Source organism: Epargyreus clarus, unplaced genomic scaffold (assembly GCF_041222505.1).
Source record: "Epargyreus clarus isolate Ecla_fem2 unplaced genomic scaffold, WU_Ecla_fem_2.2 ptg000014l, whole genome shotgun sequence".
Lineage (NCBI taxonomy): Eukaryota > Metazoa > Arthropoda > Insecta > Lepidoptera > Hesperiidae > Epargyreus > Epargyreus clarus.
This window is the reverse complement of record NW_027332222.1, coordinates 2,981,478-2,998,897: the sequence shown is the minus strand read 5'-3', so window position 1 is coordinate 2,998,897 and position 17,420 is coordinate 2,981,478. Positions and strand designations below refer to the sequence as shown.

The following is a 17,420-nucleotide window of genomic DNA, read 5'->3' as shown; positions in this document are numbered from 1 at the left end:
ATAAATTTTAATATAAATTCATGGTGGTATTATTTATTTTATAAGTTACAATTACAATTATTTTCATCACAATCCATATATTTGTATTATACAAGTTATTAGTCATCGACAGCCTCGTCATCCTCGCCTTGGTCGGAGCAGTCCTCGGGCAGGAAGGTGTCATCGTTGTGATAGTTCTTGTTGGGTCGCGACCGCTTCTGAGGGCGGGGGCGCTGCTCTGCTCGGACCCCCACCTGAAAAAAATTATAATTCACTATGTTGCAATTGTAATGTGTAAAGTCTACCAATCTGTAATTGGCCAGCAAAGTGCCTCCCCCAATTTCGAAGAACCATACCCAACTATGCAACTCACCTGCTGAATCAGTTTGTAAGCACCAACTCCATTTACAAAGGCTTCTTTGAATGCCTTATGGAGAGGTTTCTTTTTGAAAATTGCACATTGTTGTGTTAGGATTTCTGACACACCTTCAGGAAGATCTGAAATCATATTAAGTAAAATGTTACTTAACACGTAAAAGGGGAGCCAAGTGAGCTTGTATTACACCAGATTGCCCATACAACTTAGCTAACACTAGATCCACATTTGGAAAGGATTCCAGACAATTTTCCAAATACACAATTAACAATTATATTAACATAAGTATAGACATAAGTACAGTAAAATTACCTGATTGTTTGAACGAGTACATCTTGGGCCTAATATCATAGACCCTGTAGTCCAGTATGAGAGTGACATGGACTCGTTCATCCTCCTCCTCATTCTCACTTTGCGCATAAAATGATATCTCTATGTGTGATCCATCAAGCACTTTGAACAGTTGTGCTTCTATTTTTAGAAGTTTCTGAGGAGTAAGGAATCTTTACAAAAACTTGTCATATCTTTGTGTTTGTTTTTAAAATTTAATTCATTTGAATTTTATTTAAGTGTAGGGTGGAATTGAAAATTGAAATTATAAAGTTAAGAAGGATTACAAAGATTATGCAGTAATAATTTTTATATATACCATATTTGAACCTCAGTGAATTGGTATGTACTATGGGGTATACAGAATAGAATGTCACATAATATAGAAATCTCAAAAATAATGCCACTAATATTTTAAAATATTTTGATACTCGCTTTTAATTTATCGAATTGCTCAAGTCTGTCATAGTAGGCAACTAGGGCCTTACGTATAGCGCCCAGACATTCAGGCATCATTACATTTTGGTAGCCCTCCATAACTGCTTTCATGTTAAATCCCAGAGGTAATGACGATTTTGATACTACATTGTCTCCTGAAACTGAAGGATTTTTTCTGTAAAGACTAGTATAGAACAGAATTTTGGAAGCTAGTTCCTAAAATATTTTACATGTAATGGATGTTGGATGGTTTATGTTAACATGATCTACAGTGTACAGAGTCTAAATCCTATCTTAGATTTTTTTAAACAATTAATTCTATGTAGTGAATGTACACAAATTAAATAAAGATGCATATTTTATAGAATAATATTTTAAGAGGAATCACCTTAGATCTCGGGAGAGTTAACACATTTGGTCAGTTTCAGATATCCTGTTATATATGGAGTTGGTCACAAATTTCCTCAGGCAGTAGCAATGTAACATCAGATGGACTGCTTGATGTAACATCAGATAGCATGCTTTTTGCTACAAAAGGAACCTACCAGTTTTCATATCTATCCTCAATCCGTGCTTCACCTGGTGTTGGGTGTTGGTCTGCATGTGGTACACAATGCAGCAGTGGTCATCCGCAACGTACGACTGCACCTCCACACCAGTCAACATGGACATGAGCTCCAACCCACGCTTTAGGCTCTCAACTGAGTTGCTTAGGATGATTTTCTGTTAACGTAAATAGTGAGATCCTTAGATAACTTCGAAAAATTGAAACGCTGTTTACAGATTAGTCTTAACATACATTTACACACTAATATAAAAAAAATATTAAGGCATAGTAGTAGCCAAAAGAAAAACCTATGTTTGACTACACTGGTCAATAGCCTTAACCTGTCTTATTCTAAGTAAAAAAACTTTTACCAAGCCATAGAATAATTTTAGTTTTATGATGATGATGATTATGATGAAACAAAACCTGTGGTCTTATAAACGCCTCAGTTTTCTTCTTTGGCGGGGAGGCTTTACACTTGTAATGACTCCTTTGAATTTGGAAAAGCTCATCTTGTTTCTCTTTCAGCTTCTGTTCAAGCTGCTGTATTTCCTCCTGTATATCATCACAATCTTCTGGTACCCTAGTAGCTGGAAAGTTCATAAACTATGTAATACTAATACAATTTCAAGTATTCAAAACGTATTCAAGACCAAGTTAAACATTACGGTTTGAAATATATAGTACCATATTAACGTTCTTTAAAATAAACTTGAATATTATTAATAGTTTGTTGTCTGAAATTATAAAATCTATTCAAAACACTCACTAGCGCCTTTCCTAAATAACTTGGTAATTTTCAACTGTTTCTTTGTGTTTGTCATGATAACTCCTTACTTAGAATTGCTAATTACTTAAAATTAACACAATATTTATCCCTGATGTTGTTCTTGTATAAAAAGTTTAAATTATATTAATATTAATGTGTTTTGTTTTGGTTTGGCAGTTTTCAATTTTCAAGTTTGGTTTGGCATTTGACAGCAGCGGTTTTTAACGGAATAACGTTCAAAAAGCAAGTGACAGCAGACTGAATAGAGCAGGTAACATTAAAATTAAAGATTGACAATAATATTGATCAATAAAACGTAAGTTTATAAAATTAGTAAAAGGGGAAAATAAGCATAAAATTATTTTCCAAGCCTATTTATTATGGATAAATTAATTGTTTTATAGGGCGCCTAACTTCTGCGCGAGTATGTGCGGGCACCACTAATGATCATAATGTTGCTAGGATGTTAAAATTAGTTTTGTGGGAAGTGAAAAATATTTAACATACCTTTACGATATCCAATCTATAAATAATGTTTAAAAAAAACAACAAATAACATGAGTTCTCAAACAAAACTATAGTCATTGAATTTTAGTTAGGCATAACTGTTTAATTTACAACCCAATCATATTTTGACGACTTCAGACAGTTCCGATTGAAGAGCACATACCTCTATTTCATGAACTTTTGAAAAACATAATAAGTGGGCAGTGGATTTAATAAAAAAAACTACAGATGTTGTCAAGCAAAATAGTTTTTCTTTCAATTTCATAGCAGTTTAAAACAATTATTCAATGAAAATAAAGTAAAATACACTTCTGGTATAGTCCGCGCCAAACTGCTAGTCCGCTCTGAAGATGTTGCGAGCAGGTGTAGTCATACAATTTGTTATAGCGACGCGATTCATTTGTATATTTGGAGCGGACTAGCAGTTTTACGCGGACTATACGTTCAGAAATAGAGTAAAACATTCAAACAAAAATGTTTAAAAACTAATTACGATATGTTATTTCAGTTTCATCATGTTTATTTAATGTTCTGTTTATTAAGAAACATTACCATCCCATTGCAAAAAAAAAATTGCAACAAAGGTAAATAAGAATGTATAATAAATGCATTTCTATGGTATTTACATCTATAAAATCTTAAAATTAAACATCAATACATATCTTATGATAGGAACAGTTAAAATATGTATACCGTGATTCGAATAAATAGTAATTCAAAAAGGTCACACTTATAGTTGCTTTTTACTCTTGTTCCATTTAAGCTTAACAAACTTAAATGCTACCATTTTCTATTACACACATTATTAAAATTTCAAAGGGGTCATTTAGATATTATGTAAGCAAAAAAATGCAACTTTAACCAGGATAGGAGCGTCGGGGTTAAAATTACCAATAATATTTACAGCCTAAATAAGCAAAATAAAAAGCCCTATTAACAGCGAAAATAAGCAAAATACGTCCTACCCGACGACCCGCGTGGCAGAGCGGTCACCATGCCGGTCTGACGAGCAGAGGGTCCCGGGTTCGATCCCCAGCCAGACAGATTTCTAAATGATGAATTTAGACTTCTGTTTCTGGGTCTGGGTGTTTGTGTATTTGTCTCTGTGTGTGTCCATAGCACCCACGATACAGGGAATCCTAGTGTGGGGGCTGTGTGTGTAGAAAGCGTTTCTACCCGCCTTCCCATACTTTTATGCTTACATAATCTACTAAACATTCCTATTTAAATGTAAAAAAAAATGCTGAAAAACAAAATAGAAATAATAAATAAATATTTATGACGTAATAAACATCCAGATCTCTTCGTCATGAAAATTAAGCTACTCAACGATATCTTCCCCCTTCGCCCTTTGCTGCTTACATAATACCTAAATGACTCCTTATTTAATTTTCAGCGCGATTAATCCTATATACATTAAAAGGTGTAGACAGTGGCTGTAAATATTTTTTTGTATAATAATATTATCTTCAAAATAAGTGATTTTGGTGTGCAAAAAGAGCGTTAACTCTCCCCACCATACCTATGTCATCTTATCTATCATTTATCTTCGTAAAATTCCCAATATTTTTTTACAACAATAGAAAATATTCATTCCTCTGCATCAAAGTCCCAACAGCTTTCTATCCTCATCAGATAAACGGCCTTCTTGCAAACGCACCAGTAACCTGAAACAATAATGTTATCTTACAATAGTACTGTAGCAAAACTTTTTTGTACCCAGAAATAAGCTTTAAAGATTGCATAAACTCGTGATTCTGTTACGCGGGAAAAGTAAATCGCACACTGAATGTATCAAAAACAAATTCGTCATATATAAAGATTTTATATCAGATCCGTTCGATTGTTTTAATATCAGTAAGCACTTGACGTGCTTTAGGAGTCTTTTTGATTAGTTTTGTATAAAAAACTATCCTCATAGTAACATGGAGCTTGCATATCACCTGATGGTAAGTGGTCAGCTGCCCACGTACATTTGAGATCAATTAAAGAATAGGTTCTACTTGAAACCAATGACTTAAGTCATATATACTGATAAAAAAAAATGGCTGTGGTAGGTGCCTGGTCAAACTATACCTCTTCGGCTCTATGACCTTCCAAGTAAAGCAATCCCTCACCTCTCCTCATTGTGCTTGAGGGACCAGAGCTCGGGCATGTAGCGCGGCTTCATGGAGTCTAGGAAGTGCTCGCGCCACATCTCCTCCAGCCGCAGCAGCCCCTCGCGATCCGCGTAGTGTTGCACCACCTTGTGCCCGTGAGATTCGTAGTCCACGTTCTCGAAACTACAAGTTGAAGTGGAAGAAAATAGAACATTGAAATTATTTTCTACATATTTTATGTGGAACATTTGTATTCCTACCATTAATTCAATAAAGGAATGTTATATTATGGTAATATGTAATGTTTAAGTTTTTTAACAATATAGAAGTAAAGTTAAATTGGCAGCTACAATGCGAAAAATAAATGTGCCTCCCTTAGACCCTATAATTTAGAACATAGTAGAAATTAGTAAATTGGTGGTGTCGGGTGCTTACAGAGTCGAACCACAAAAGAATGTTGTGGAGGAGTGATTTTTAATCTGTGGTGCGGTGAAGCGCGTAGCGGGGCGGGAGAAATTGAGTTTTGGCGAGAAGCCAATTGTCATAATTGTCTTCCTTAACAAATATTTATGAAAAATATTACATCTTCCTCTAAATGTTTCTTTTTTTTGTGATACACTCAAGAAATATAGCTTTATATTGTATTATAACACCTTCAAACACATAACCAAACCCGCCATTTTCGATAACATGGCCACTACTACAAATTACAGATACTCACACAACTTGCAACTCGGCAGCCTCCTCTAACAGTTCCTGCGTGATCTCGTCGTGTTCAGGGTAGTGTTGTAACAGTAAACTCTCCAGATCCTTGCGGCGTTGCTCCGGTAGGACGTGTTTCCTCGACGAGTATAGGAGGGCGCGGGCTGCCGAACGGATTTTCCTGGGAACAAAACGATCGTTTGTTCAATGTAAATCAAGATCGTCGTCGATCATCCAGGGGGCCAGCTGGAGTATTAAAGTCACACTTTAATAGTCCCACGCAAACTGTAACTCATCAATCGTTCATCAAATTCTTCAAGCCACGTCATATGTCAAAATATTATTCGTGTCGGCACCCTACTCATCATTTCCCCCAATTTCAGAGCTAATATACAATAAATAAGCACATTTGATCGCTCTTCCTAGGTACACTTCGACTCACACGAAACACGCGTCAGGTACACTCGCTTGCTCTTCTTAGGCACAGTCGAGCTCACTCGCTCGTCACAATTACACTCGCATGCAATTAGTCACTCCTGTCTCAGGGGTACACTCGAGCTCGCACGTCACAAGTTCTTGGTAGAAACCGCGCCTAACTTCTAGTCCGATCTGAATATAGAAATGAGTCGCGTCGCAACAGCAATGGTAGATATTAGCGGGACGACGACAGCGCGGGACTCCCCGGCACCCTCCGCTGCCCGCTCTCGCCCACGGGTACATAGCTAAGTTAGGGTGCCCTTACTGTTGCTATGGAGTATATGCTTGTAGTTGAGCTCGACCCCATTGGCTCTCTGACTAGACCTGCGCGCGCTTCAGAGCGGACTAGAAGTGTGGCGCAGACTGTACACTCGCTTATTTTTTACGGGTACAGTCGGGCGCACACGCCACGGGCGCCAGGTGCACTCACTTGCAGTCGGCGTCCTCCCGGTACTTGCCGTCGGACGCGACGAGCGGCGCGTCGGCGCGGCGCGCGAGGCGCTCGCGCACGGCGCGGTCCAGCGCGTTGCTGCGCTGGTGGCACGACACGCACAGCAACACCACGTCGTGCGACGAGTGGTCCTTCATTATCTCTGTCGACACGGCACCGAGGAAAATATACTGCCAGTGTTTTTAAAGCGCTTCACTTCACATGATTAAATAACGTTCGATTGCCGCCAATTGACATGGATTCTAACTGGAGACAATAACAGATGTACCACCACTGAGACGATATGTAATTCAGCCAGCATCCACATTGTTCTAACTATATAATTTTATCACTCTATATATGCATGACACTACTGAAAAAATACAGGCACAAACAAACCTACGAATTTGAATAGTATGTCATTCACCTGGAAAGTATTTCCTGTACTCTCTGGGCACGATATTCTTGCGAATGTATGAGTTGCCGCTGCCGCATACCACACACTTGTTTTCCTTCGTCAACTGATAGTAGCGGCCCACGTCGCCCACGGAGCGGCCGGCGGGCTCGAACCGTAGGCGTACGGTATACGGGTCCTCGACCACCATATCGGCTAGCTCTTTTTCTACGTACCTGTACACAAAAAAATATAAATAATAAGCCTAAGTTCAAATCAAAGAATTCTTTAGGACTCTATCTTAAATAAATGAGTTATTTAATTTTTAATTTAAATTTTTTGAACAAACAAAGATGCAGATGGCAAACCGATTGCAGATTGATAAAATCACTCTCAAACATCTCTTTCACACATTTACGCAATCTCACTGGTTTCATTTTAACCACCCAAAAAAATCAATTTGTACTTAAATAAAATTTATTTTGTATGGTGGACCATAAATTATGTTGATTAATGTACAGGGGTTTGGTACACCATCAGGGCTCCTATTAGGTAAGGTCATCAAAAACACTGGTTTATTCATTACCTACTGTTACAAAGAGTCATACCAATTGGCCTTCTTTTTGTCGCAAGTGCACAGCAGCGCGCCGTCTGGCGCTTGCAGAAAGCAGTTGTGATAGAGCGGCTTCGAGCGGATCGAGTGCGGGTACGGCTTGCTTGTGTTTAACACATCCTTCTTCTCTTTTTTCTCCTTTTCTTTACTATAACAAATTACAACTATTTCTTAGAGCAGATTGTTATTATAAATTATTAATCAGATTATAAATTTCAATTATTTTTAATTGTCAATTTAGCATCTTATTTTCAGAAACCAACGACAAAACTTGTCAAGCTTAATTTATTTGCAATGGAAGATGACTTACACCCTTCTAATTCCGAGAGAGAGAGGGGTATTATTTTACCAAAATATGTATTCTTAGTATCTACCAAGTGCCAAATAGAGTAGGTTAGATAATTAATTGTATCAGGCGTTACTTTGCGGAAATCCATGCTTAAGACTTAGCGATTAACCATCGTAGAGTCAACTTACCCTGATGATGCTCCGTTTTGGAGTGAAACACGTGTTGGTGGTGGTATTTATGGTGGTGTATATTTTTAATTTTTGCATCTGCATGCATCCTTTGAGGGAGGGAGGGTGGTACATACTGCATGGTTTAAAATATATGACATCATACATATTTGTAGCGGATTGTTGCGAAGTAGTTTTAATCTTAACTTAATAGGTTAGATAAGTCTAACCCAACCGAGACTAGACTACAAATTGGATGGAAGACTCACATCAAATCACTTTTCTTCACAAGCTGCTTCGTCTTGAACAACAAGTCGGCGTATTTGGCGCAAATGTCGTCCAGATTACTCCAGCAGTCCTTCTTAACATTTTTGTACATCCAGGACAGGAGTCCATCTCCGCAGTACTCATTGATCAGTTTCACGAAGATGCGTATGGCGACGTGCGCGTCCGCCGCGGCGTAATTCACTTGCCTGTCTGTTAACACTTCAGCTGACCAGTTACTGCAACGAATCTGGAGAAGTCGAAGGGTGTTATTTACACAAAATTGAATGAATTTGGGAAAATTACTTAAGATACACACAACATGTAGTATGCATAATTTATGTAACCTATTTTATTTTTAAGCTGGTGTACAATATGTCAGGGTATATGATACCGCAAGTGAAGCAACGGCGGTTCTAAGTGTGAGCAGTACCATGGTTTCAAATCACTTTGTTAAGTTTCATCATGATGAGTATAAAAAATTGAAAATTTCCAATACAAAGCTGAAGTCCCTCCATAAATTCATATTAACTGAGATGAAAGTTAATGATTGAGCAAACTACAAACTCCCCAACTTACCCTCCAACTCTTATCCAAGATGATGTTCAGTTGTGATAAGGATAAAGCAGCCAATCCTCCAGGTTCATAGTCACACAACAGGGCCAGGTGTCTGATGTCCAGTGTAGACCTAAGGAAGACGGAATAGTCCTGCGCCAGATACATTGCGTCGCCTGCTGGCGCCACACCCACTTTGTAAATGCTCTCATCCTCCAAAAGCTCCTGTAACAATTCATATTATAGTATGTCATTACTAATAGCTATTATTACTATGAGTAGCGAGAGCAAATTGGTATGAAATACAACCTCCTATGGTGTAATTCCAATTCAAAGTGAAGTGTTCTGATATTTTACATTTATAACATTAAATTTATAGTTAACAGATATTTTTAACTATAAATAAAAAATGTATAATAAAATGTAATTTTATTATACCATAAAACATATTTATTACATAAAATGTAATTTTATTATACAATCCAACCTGTATGGTTGGAATTAGAAAAGGTTTACTTTTTTAATCCAACTTGTATGTTTTAATATACAGTTCATATAATCTATGTACTTCCTTGTAGCAAAGTGGTAACAAGTGATAGAAAAAAGATAATAATTTTATCCTTCCTTTACTACTACTTTATTTTTACCACAAATTATACTTTTTCTTTATAGTTTATTTTACTTTATGACATCTTTTATTAAACAATATTTATAGATTAGCTTTACAATAACTCACCTTCAAAGACTGTGGAAAGTTTTCCATTTGACACAGCCTGATGAGAGTGCAGTACCCATCGTAGCTGGACAGCTGCAGCAGAGCCACAGGTTGCCTCTTGCCATGCTCCGTCACCCACTCACAGTCTAAACCAATGGCCCTATGCTGGGCAGATCTTCTGTAAAGCAATTTGTCAGGTTTAAATACATTTTATAAACTATTTGATTGAACCCTGTAGTGACAAGAACCAGGTTTTATTTATTGTTACTATGTTTTGCAAATGTTTAAAGAGAATTTCATCATCTACCAGAAATGTAGCAATGTCTTCATCATTATTAAAGCTTATGTAAGTAATATGTTACATTAGATATTATACATATGTATGGAATGTCAGTTGTTTATAGGATTTTAAGAGTTGTAAAAGATGGAGAAATAGAAATAATAGAACTCTCCGCTGTAGTGGGTGGTTACAATGAGTATAACACAAAAATTGTGCAACATATTATTTCATCTATAAAAACATATTTTTATTTAAATGTTGATTTTATTAAATTGTATTTAATTAATAGTTTGAAACTTACTTTGGTTTCCTATTTTATTACTTACTTAATACAAAATCACTTTTAGTATTTCACAATGTTTTTTTTTTCGAAATGTGTAGTTACTAAAAATTCAAATTCGCTTGAGGGCGGGAAGGTTGCGGACTCAGCTATTACCGGAGTAATTTCACAATGCTTAGAACTTTCCACTGCGAATTTTAATAAAATAAAAATACTACATACCTTCTTATTTCCTCAACCACGGCGTTGCAGTGGTCTTCAGTGGTAACTATTTCGATCTTCAAATAGTTCAAAATATTTGAAGCATTCCGTGTTCCATACTTCTTTTTCACAATCACATACGTAAGTCCTGCACACCCCAGCGCTAAGGCAGAAGCCAATCCAATTCTTAACTTTGTAGTCCCCATATTTCGTTAACTTTTTCACACACTATCCACTATCAAGTAACCTCAATTTAACACAGTAAATATAACCGTTGATTGTTTTATACAGTTCTACGATACTACAGTTCACTATCTCTAAAGCTCAATCACACACAACGTCCACACAGTCACTAGCCGAAATTGTCAAAATTATCAAAACAACAATTTGCACGCCAATTGATGCTGCTATCACTATGACGTACAACAAAGTTTAAGTTTTAACATTGACGAATTGACGACATTGACGTAGGCATGTAATGAAAAAGTAATTCAAACATTCATCCAATAAGTAAACATGAACACGTGCGATTTGATTTCATTAAATATCTTAAATCAAATACATTTTTAATACGATAAAAATCATAAAACTGGAAACCTAAAACAAGATACTTTTTCAACAAAGAACTGACAATGACTTTTATGAAATCTACGATGGAAAATAAATTTGAAATGTACGTTCCTTTTCATTTGTAAACCAAGGATAATATTAGTCTGTGCCTTTATTATTAAATAACTCAAATGTCAATGTGAAATTGTCAACCTACTAAATACTAAAGCCATGAATGTGTACTGTAATATGTAATAAAAACTATCAAAATTGTTATAATTGTTCAATAATCACTGTAACAGTGTGCTAGTGGTCGTAACTATGGCAAGGGACAGAAGTCCTGAGCGCCGGCGATCCCGATCACGCGACAGGCGCGACAGAGATCGCCACGATGAACGCGATTCTCATCGCGACAAAACAAAACGTCGCGAGCGATCGCGCAGCCCGCGTAAAGATGAACGTCCTCGTAGCCCGCGGAAGGACCGCAGCCCCGCGCGGAAAGAGCGCGGTCGGTCGCGCAGCCCGAAGAAACGCGATAACAAGGAGAGCAAGGACAAAGATAGGCGACATGACGATAAAGACCGAAGTAGAAGCAAGAAAGAAGAAGAAAAACCTGCACCAGAAGAACCTCCGGAAACAAAAGAGGAACCGAAACCTGTGAAACGCGAACCTTTATCATTAGAAGAGCTCCTGGCAAAGAAAAAAGCCGAAGAAGAGGCCAGAAGCAAGCCGGTATTTCTCACCAAGGAACAGAGAGCGGCATTGGCATTAGAGCGACGTCGGGAGCAGGTGGAGGCTATGAAAGCCAACATTGATAGACCTGCTGTAGCCACTATAGACTTAACAGGATCATCAAAGAAGGAAGATGAGAAAAAACACAGAGAAGACAGAGAGAGGGAGAGAGAAAAGGAACGAGAGCGAGAAAGGGAACGAGAGAGGGAGAGGGAACGTAAGTATGAGGAGAGGAAGTCTACAGCTGAACGTCGAGAAGATAAGATAAATAAAATTGATGATTACAGCAAAAGCAAAGATAAGGAAAGAGAGGAGGAGGCAATAAAGGCCCGATATTTGGGGATCATTAAAAAGAAACGTCGGGTGCGAAGACTGAATGACAGGAAGTTTGTTTTCGATTGGGATGCATCAGAGGACACATCTAACGATTACAATTCATTGTACAAAGAGAGGCATCAAGTACAATTCTTTGGCAGAGGACACATTGCAGGCATAGATATAAAGTCACAGAAGAAAGATTACAGTAAATTTTACGGTAACCTTCTAGAAAAGAGGAGGACAGAGCTTGAGAAAGAGCAGGAGAAGTTACGGTTGAAGAAAGTTAAGAAGAAGGAAGACAAACAGAAATGGGATGACAGACATTGGTCTGAAAAGGATCAGGACGAAATGACCGAGAGAGATTGGAGAATCTTCAGAGAAGACTACAACATTACTATAAAGGGTGGCAAAATCCCTAACCCCATCCGGTCCTGGAAGGAAGCTGGCTTCCATCATGATATCATGGAAATTATTACCAAAGTTGGCTACAAAAGTCCCACTCCAATCCAAAGACAGGCCATCCCTATTGGTCTACAGAACCGAGACATCATTGGTGTTGCTGAAACTGGTTCTGGTAAGACACTAGCTTTCCTCATTCCTCTGCTTACGTGGATCCAGTCACTCCCGAAAAGCGAACGTATGGAAGATGCCGATCAAGGCCCCTATGCCATCATTTTGGCTCCAACTCGTGAGTTGGCTCAGCAAATCGAGGAGGAAACAAACAAATTTGGTATACCACTCGGTATCACATCTGTCGTAGTTGTGGGTGGTCTTTCTCGAGAAGAACAAGGGTTCAAGCTTAGGTTGGGATGTGAAATTGTCATAGCTACACCAGGTCGTCTCATTGATGTGTTGGAAAACAGATACTTGGTTCTCAATCGCTGCACATATGTTGTTCTTGATGAGGCTGATCGTATGATTGACATGGGTTTTGAACCCGATGTGCAAAAAATTCTCGAATACATGCCAGTATCCAACATCAAACCAGATTCTGATGCTGCAGAAGACGCATCTGTGTTATTGGCCAATTATAACACTAAAAAGAAGTACAGACAAACTGTGATGTTTACGGCGACGATGCCGCCGGCGGTAGAACGTTTAGCTAGGAGTTATCTTCGAAGACCAGCAATCGTGTACATTGGATCGGTTGGTAAACCGGTCGACCGAACTGAACAGATGGTCTACATGATAGGCGAAAACGAAAAACGCAGGAAGCTTACGGAAATATTACAGAGGGGCGTCGAGCCGCCGATTATAATATTCGTAAACCAAAAGAAAGGTGCCGATGTCTTGGCAAAGGGTTTGGAGAAACTAGGTTTCAATGCTTGTACTCTGCACGGTGGCAAAGGGCAGGAACAGCGTGACTTTGCTTTGGCAAGTCTCAAAAATGGTTCGAAAGATATTCTGGTGGCAACGGACGTTGCTGGTAGAGGTATCGACATCAAGGACGTGAGTATAGTAATTAACTACGATATGGCGAAGACAATAGAGGACTACACTCATCGTATCGGTCGAACTGGGCGTGCCGGCAAGACCGGTAAAGCTATATCGTTTGTAACCAAGGAGGATTCTGCGTTATTCTATGACCTGAAGCAAGTTTTACTACAAAGTTCTGTATCAACATGCCCTCCAGAACTAATGAACCATCCAGAGGCCCAGCATAAACCTGGTACCGTCGTTACGAAGAAACGTCGAGAGGAAATGATATTTGCTTAATTTTATACATGAGGAATTTGAATTACTGTAATGGATAAAAATAAAATTGAAACAAAAATAATTTGTAATATTTTTTTATTTGTTACGTCATACTTATTTCACTGTAGTTACAATAAATAACTTACTAACACATTTTTCTATTTCATCTTTATGATGTCGGCTTTGTGGCGCTGTAAAGTAAAAAAAATATTAGCTATAGGTACATATTACATAACTTCTATACATAAAGCTATTATATTAATAATTGTTACTAGGTACTAATTATTAAACCTTAGAATTTCTATTCAATTCTCTATTTTACAATGTAGGGTACCATGTTATCTACTTACTTGGGACCTTTGTGTTCGTTATTACACGTCGTAGCCTGAAAACAAAATATATATGTTAAGAATTTACGTTCAAAAATTACCTAAATTAATGGTAAGTAATAATATTTCTTAGTAATTAAATACAATACAAAATTAGATAAAGCATTTCGATTAAAAAGGGAATAGTAAGTAGTTGCAACTAAGTGCACTAATTTCCCGATTGACAAGGAAGGGTTATTTAAAAAAAAACTGCTTTAGCTCGTGAAATAGGTAAGGCCGCTGGAAACATCGACGGAGTAATCAAATAGACTGCTAAATAACATAAAACATTCGGATTTGTTCCACTGCTTGCTCAGACCGCACTTGGATTGCAACCATGCACTTGCATGGTCTTCAATCTTTGAATCACCAATAATGCATAACATTTATTTAACGGATATAATAAAAGAAATTGGTCTGGCATTCTATTCAGATTTAGGTAGTCTATTTGGTTAGGTACTTTGTTTACACGAAGGTTGTTAGGCAGCAAAGCTGAAATTCACTCAATAAAAAAGACTAGCAAAACCACAATGACATGCAAAATAAAACAATAAGGGTTAACAGAACCAAGGACAACCACATAACCCAAGCATGCTTTGCATACATTTATATACCTAATCCTTTTTGTCTGATGGTTTAGAATCAACTGCATCTTTAGATGGTGGCGGCATGACCGCCTGTTTGACCGAGGAAGCCATCGATACGGTCAAGTCGACGAATTCTGAGAAGTCTTTCGGGAAAGATAACTCAGGGAATTTCACCTCTAGCTGTGGGTCCCCAGGTTTTACTAGTGAGAACAAGTCATGTTAAAAAAATGTCATGTGTGTACTTATATAGGCACTTGTATTATAAGGTTTGTGTAAGCTTAATAAGTATAATGAGTTAAGGTGGATTTTTTGAAAACCAAAAATTGAAAATTGAAAATTTTATGCCTAATAATCTAAAAAATGTATCATATAGCTTACTGGAGAAAATTGAACATTTAAGTATTGTCTGTCTGTCTGTTTTTATAACATTATTTTAGGCCTTTATTGGTTTTAGAATTACTTTATTTAATATATCAATTAAGCTAAAAGGTTATTTTTTTTCAAACTTGTTTATACAGGGTATGTTTAATAAAGTGTGTTGTGATGCTGAAAATCTTTTTTAAAAGCTTACCTCCATAAAGGAAATTATATGCAATATTTATGTACTGCTTTGCCAGAGCACCATTGCTCTTAGCCAGCTCCTTTGTCTCATCAGGGAAGCATATTGAGCCCATGATTGTGGTCCCCACAGTAGCATAGAATAATCTCTAGAAAAAAACATGTATTATTTGAGAAGCTATTATTAATTACTATTGTGGATTTATGTAACATTTTTTTGCCAAAGAGTGACCATAAATTGCTTGAAGCAGTTTCAATTAGGATGGGATCAGTGTTTTTCTATGTTGTAACACTATTTCTTGTTCAGGGCTTATTTTGCTATGAACTTATTTGCCTATGATTTTAAGAAACAAGTTGTTATTATATAGATACTAAAATATTAATACCTACATAAATATTGTATTTGGACCAAGGTTGTATATTTGGTACATACCTTAATAATACCACCTCTGAGACCAAAAATAAACCCTGTTAATCCACCCATTGCCACAGCACCATACCGCACATCCTTGTTCTCCTCCTCCCTCAGATATTGCACAATCCCTTTAATGCAATATACACAACACATTAAAAAGCAGTTTCTGCACTTAACAGAATTAAATATCTCAGAATATGTAGGCCATATAGGTTACGTAGACTCCAAAGGCATTTGTAACATTTTAAAAAATATATCCATTTGATTGGAAAACAAATTCTATAACATATTAGACCAATGCACTATAACTATAGACAAATGTAATCAAATTTTATGTATAATCTATTCATACTGCTTTCAATTTAAGAATATACTTAAACAGGTTGGTAAAAATTGGTTTCTTTTTTTTTCGAATTAATTCAAGACTTTATTCATAATATGAATAAATAACTAACAGGCACTCCTATCCTCCAGCTCATGGTAGTTCTCCATAACAGTGTTCTTCACGGCCTCAGTGTGTCCCCACACAGACTGCACCTGTTCCCTCACCGCTGTCACCGGTGGCTGCAGCACCGATTTGAGGTAGCTGGTCTTACTCTCCTTGTTCTTTTCTTCTAAGTACCTGGAAATTGTGAAGTGATTATTTAATGATGTTCTGTACATGATGTTTGTTCATTCAGTTACATTCAAATATATGTTTGTCAATGTTTAGACAAGTTAAGCCACTTTGAAAATTGGTTGGTACAGATGGCAAAAAATGTTTTTATATCTTATTATTGCAGAGGAACTCATCAACTAGAGGTTATAAGAACAAAGCAATTACAGAGAGAGATTAAAAAAAAAATATTTTTTAAGTTAATCTTTTTTCTACATATCAGCTGATATCACTTTATCAATATAACTTAAAAAGAATTAAACATGAACACTTAATACAGTGTCGTAATTTTGAAACAATTCATGTGATAACAAAACATACAATAACTAATACTGTAGTATTGTCTTTACAAATAAGACCTTATATATGCTAATAAGAAATTGATAGATTTACACTTTTATCAAAGTTGACATGTAACTGATAACACCAATAACATTTTACCTAAGCACTTCTGACTTTAAGACATATGGAAGATAAAGTTTATGATATGTTATTCACACATCTAATATTTGAACTCTACATATCTAGACAGAATTATTATCCCTATAGCATATGTAAGGTTATAGTAATCCTAAGCAAAAATGAGATGAAGATAAACAATACATTTGTTGTCAATACATACTCTCCATAGTCTGCATGTGGGGCTTCATATATCGGCAGTTCGGAGGGCCGCATGGGCGGGGGCTTTGCCGGGTCATTTGGAGTTTCGATAGGACTCGCTGCTTTTATACTTGGTATCAACGACACCAAACCAGAACCAATTACTACTTTTCGAAGCATCTTTAACAAAAACACAACAATTACAAACCCAAACTAAGCAACTACTGATAAACGTGTCATCAAACACGGCATTACCTCGCGAGAGATGTAAAAATCTTTAAATTACATAAATATTGAAAACTACAGCCAGCCAAGGTCCCGCAAATCAGCTGCTCAAAATGACAGGAGCTGTCAAAAAAATGACGTTACGTAAGTTCATTAGTTCACCCTCGTCTAGGAATTATCTGAATAATAAACTAAAATATGTTTATTTACTAACTTCGTTGAATATTAGTTTAATGTTGATGATTTATACGTTTAATTAATAACTTAAAAATATATAATTTTTGCTTTATTAACTGGCCAAAAAGA

General features: G+C 36.8%; 4 protein-coding genes across 4 annotated transcripts; 1 reads left to right on the top strand and 3 right to left on the bottom strand.

Annotated features, from left to right (window-relative positions):
- Nucleotides 1-17: 17 nt before the first annotated feature.
- On the bottom strand, nt 18-2,664 carry LOC140747199 (uncharacterized). Its single transcript, XM_073079479.1, has 7 exons — nt 2,440-2,664; nt 2,097-2,260; nt 1,669-1,846; nt 1,121-1,284; nt 668-842; nt 353-477; nt 18-233 (listed from the first exon to the last, which is right to left on the bottom strand). Exons 1-7 carry the CDS (start codon nt 2,492-2,494, stop codon nt 99-101), a joined length of 996 nt encoding a protein of 331 aa, XP_072935580.1. The 5' UTR covers nt 2,495-2,664; the 3' UTR covers nt 18-98.
- Nucleotides 2,665-3,177: 513 nt separating this feature from the next.
- Nucleotides 3,178-10,879, bottom strand: Exd2 (Exonuclease 3'-5' domain-containing 2). Its single transcript, XM_073079476.1, has 10 exons — nt 10,434-10,879; nt 9,673-9,829; nt 8,961-9,161; nt 8,387-8,631; nt 7,657-7,809; nt 7,082-7,284; nt 6,655-6,817; nt 5,767-5,928; nt 5,064-5,228; nt 3,178-4,613 (listed from the first exon to the last, which is right to left on the bottom strand). Exons 1-10 carry the CDS (start codon nt 10,616-10,618, stop codon nt 4,550-4,552), a joined length of 1,698 nt encoding a protein of 565 aa, XP_072935577.1. The 5' UTR covers nt 10,619-10,879; the 3' UTR covers nt 3,178-4,549.
- Nucleotides 10,880-11,144: 265 nt separating this feature from the next.
- Nucleotides 11,145-13,788, top strand: LOC140747194 (probable ATP-dependent RNA helicase DDX23). The gene has a single exon (XM_073079475.1). It carries the CDS (start codon nt 11,283-11,285, stop codon nt 13,725-13,727), a length of 2,445 nt encoding a protein of 814 aa, XP_072935576.1. The 5' UTR covers nt 11,145-11,282; the 3' UTR covers nt 13,728-13,788.
- Nucleotides 13,786-17,297, bottom strand: LOC140747196 (uncharacterized). The gene is made up of 8 exons (XM_073079477.1): nt 17,145-17,297; nt 16,912-17,069; nt 16,090-16,256; nt 15,653-15,762; nt 15,233-15,368; nt 14,689-14,861; nt 14,057-14,091; nt 13,786-13,897 (listed from the first exon to the last, which is right to left on the bottom strand). Exons 2-6 carry the CDS (start codon nt 17,067-17,069, stop codon nt 14,689-14,691), a joined length of 744 nt encoding a protein of 247 aa, XP_072935578.1. The 5' UTR covers nt 17,145-17,297; the 3' UTR covers nt 13,786-13,897; nt 14,057-14,091.
- Between the last annotated feature and the right edge of the window lie 123 nt (nt 17,298-17,420).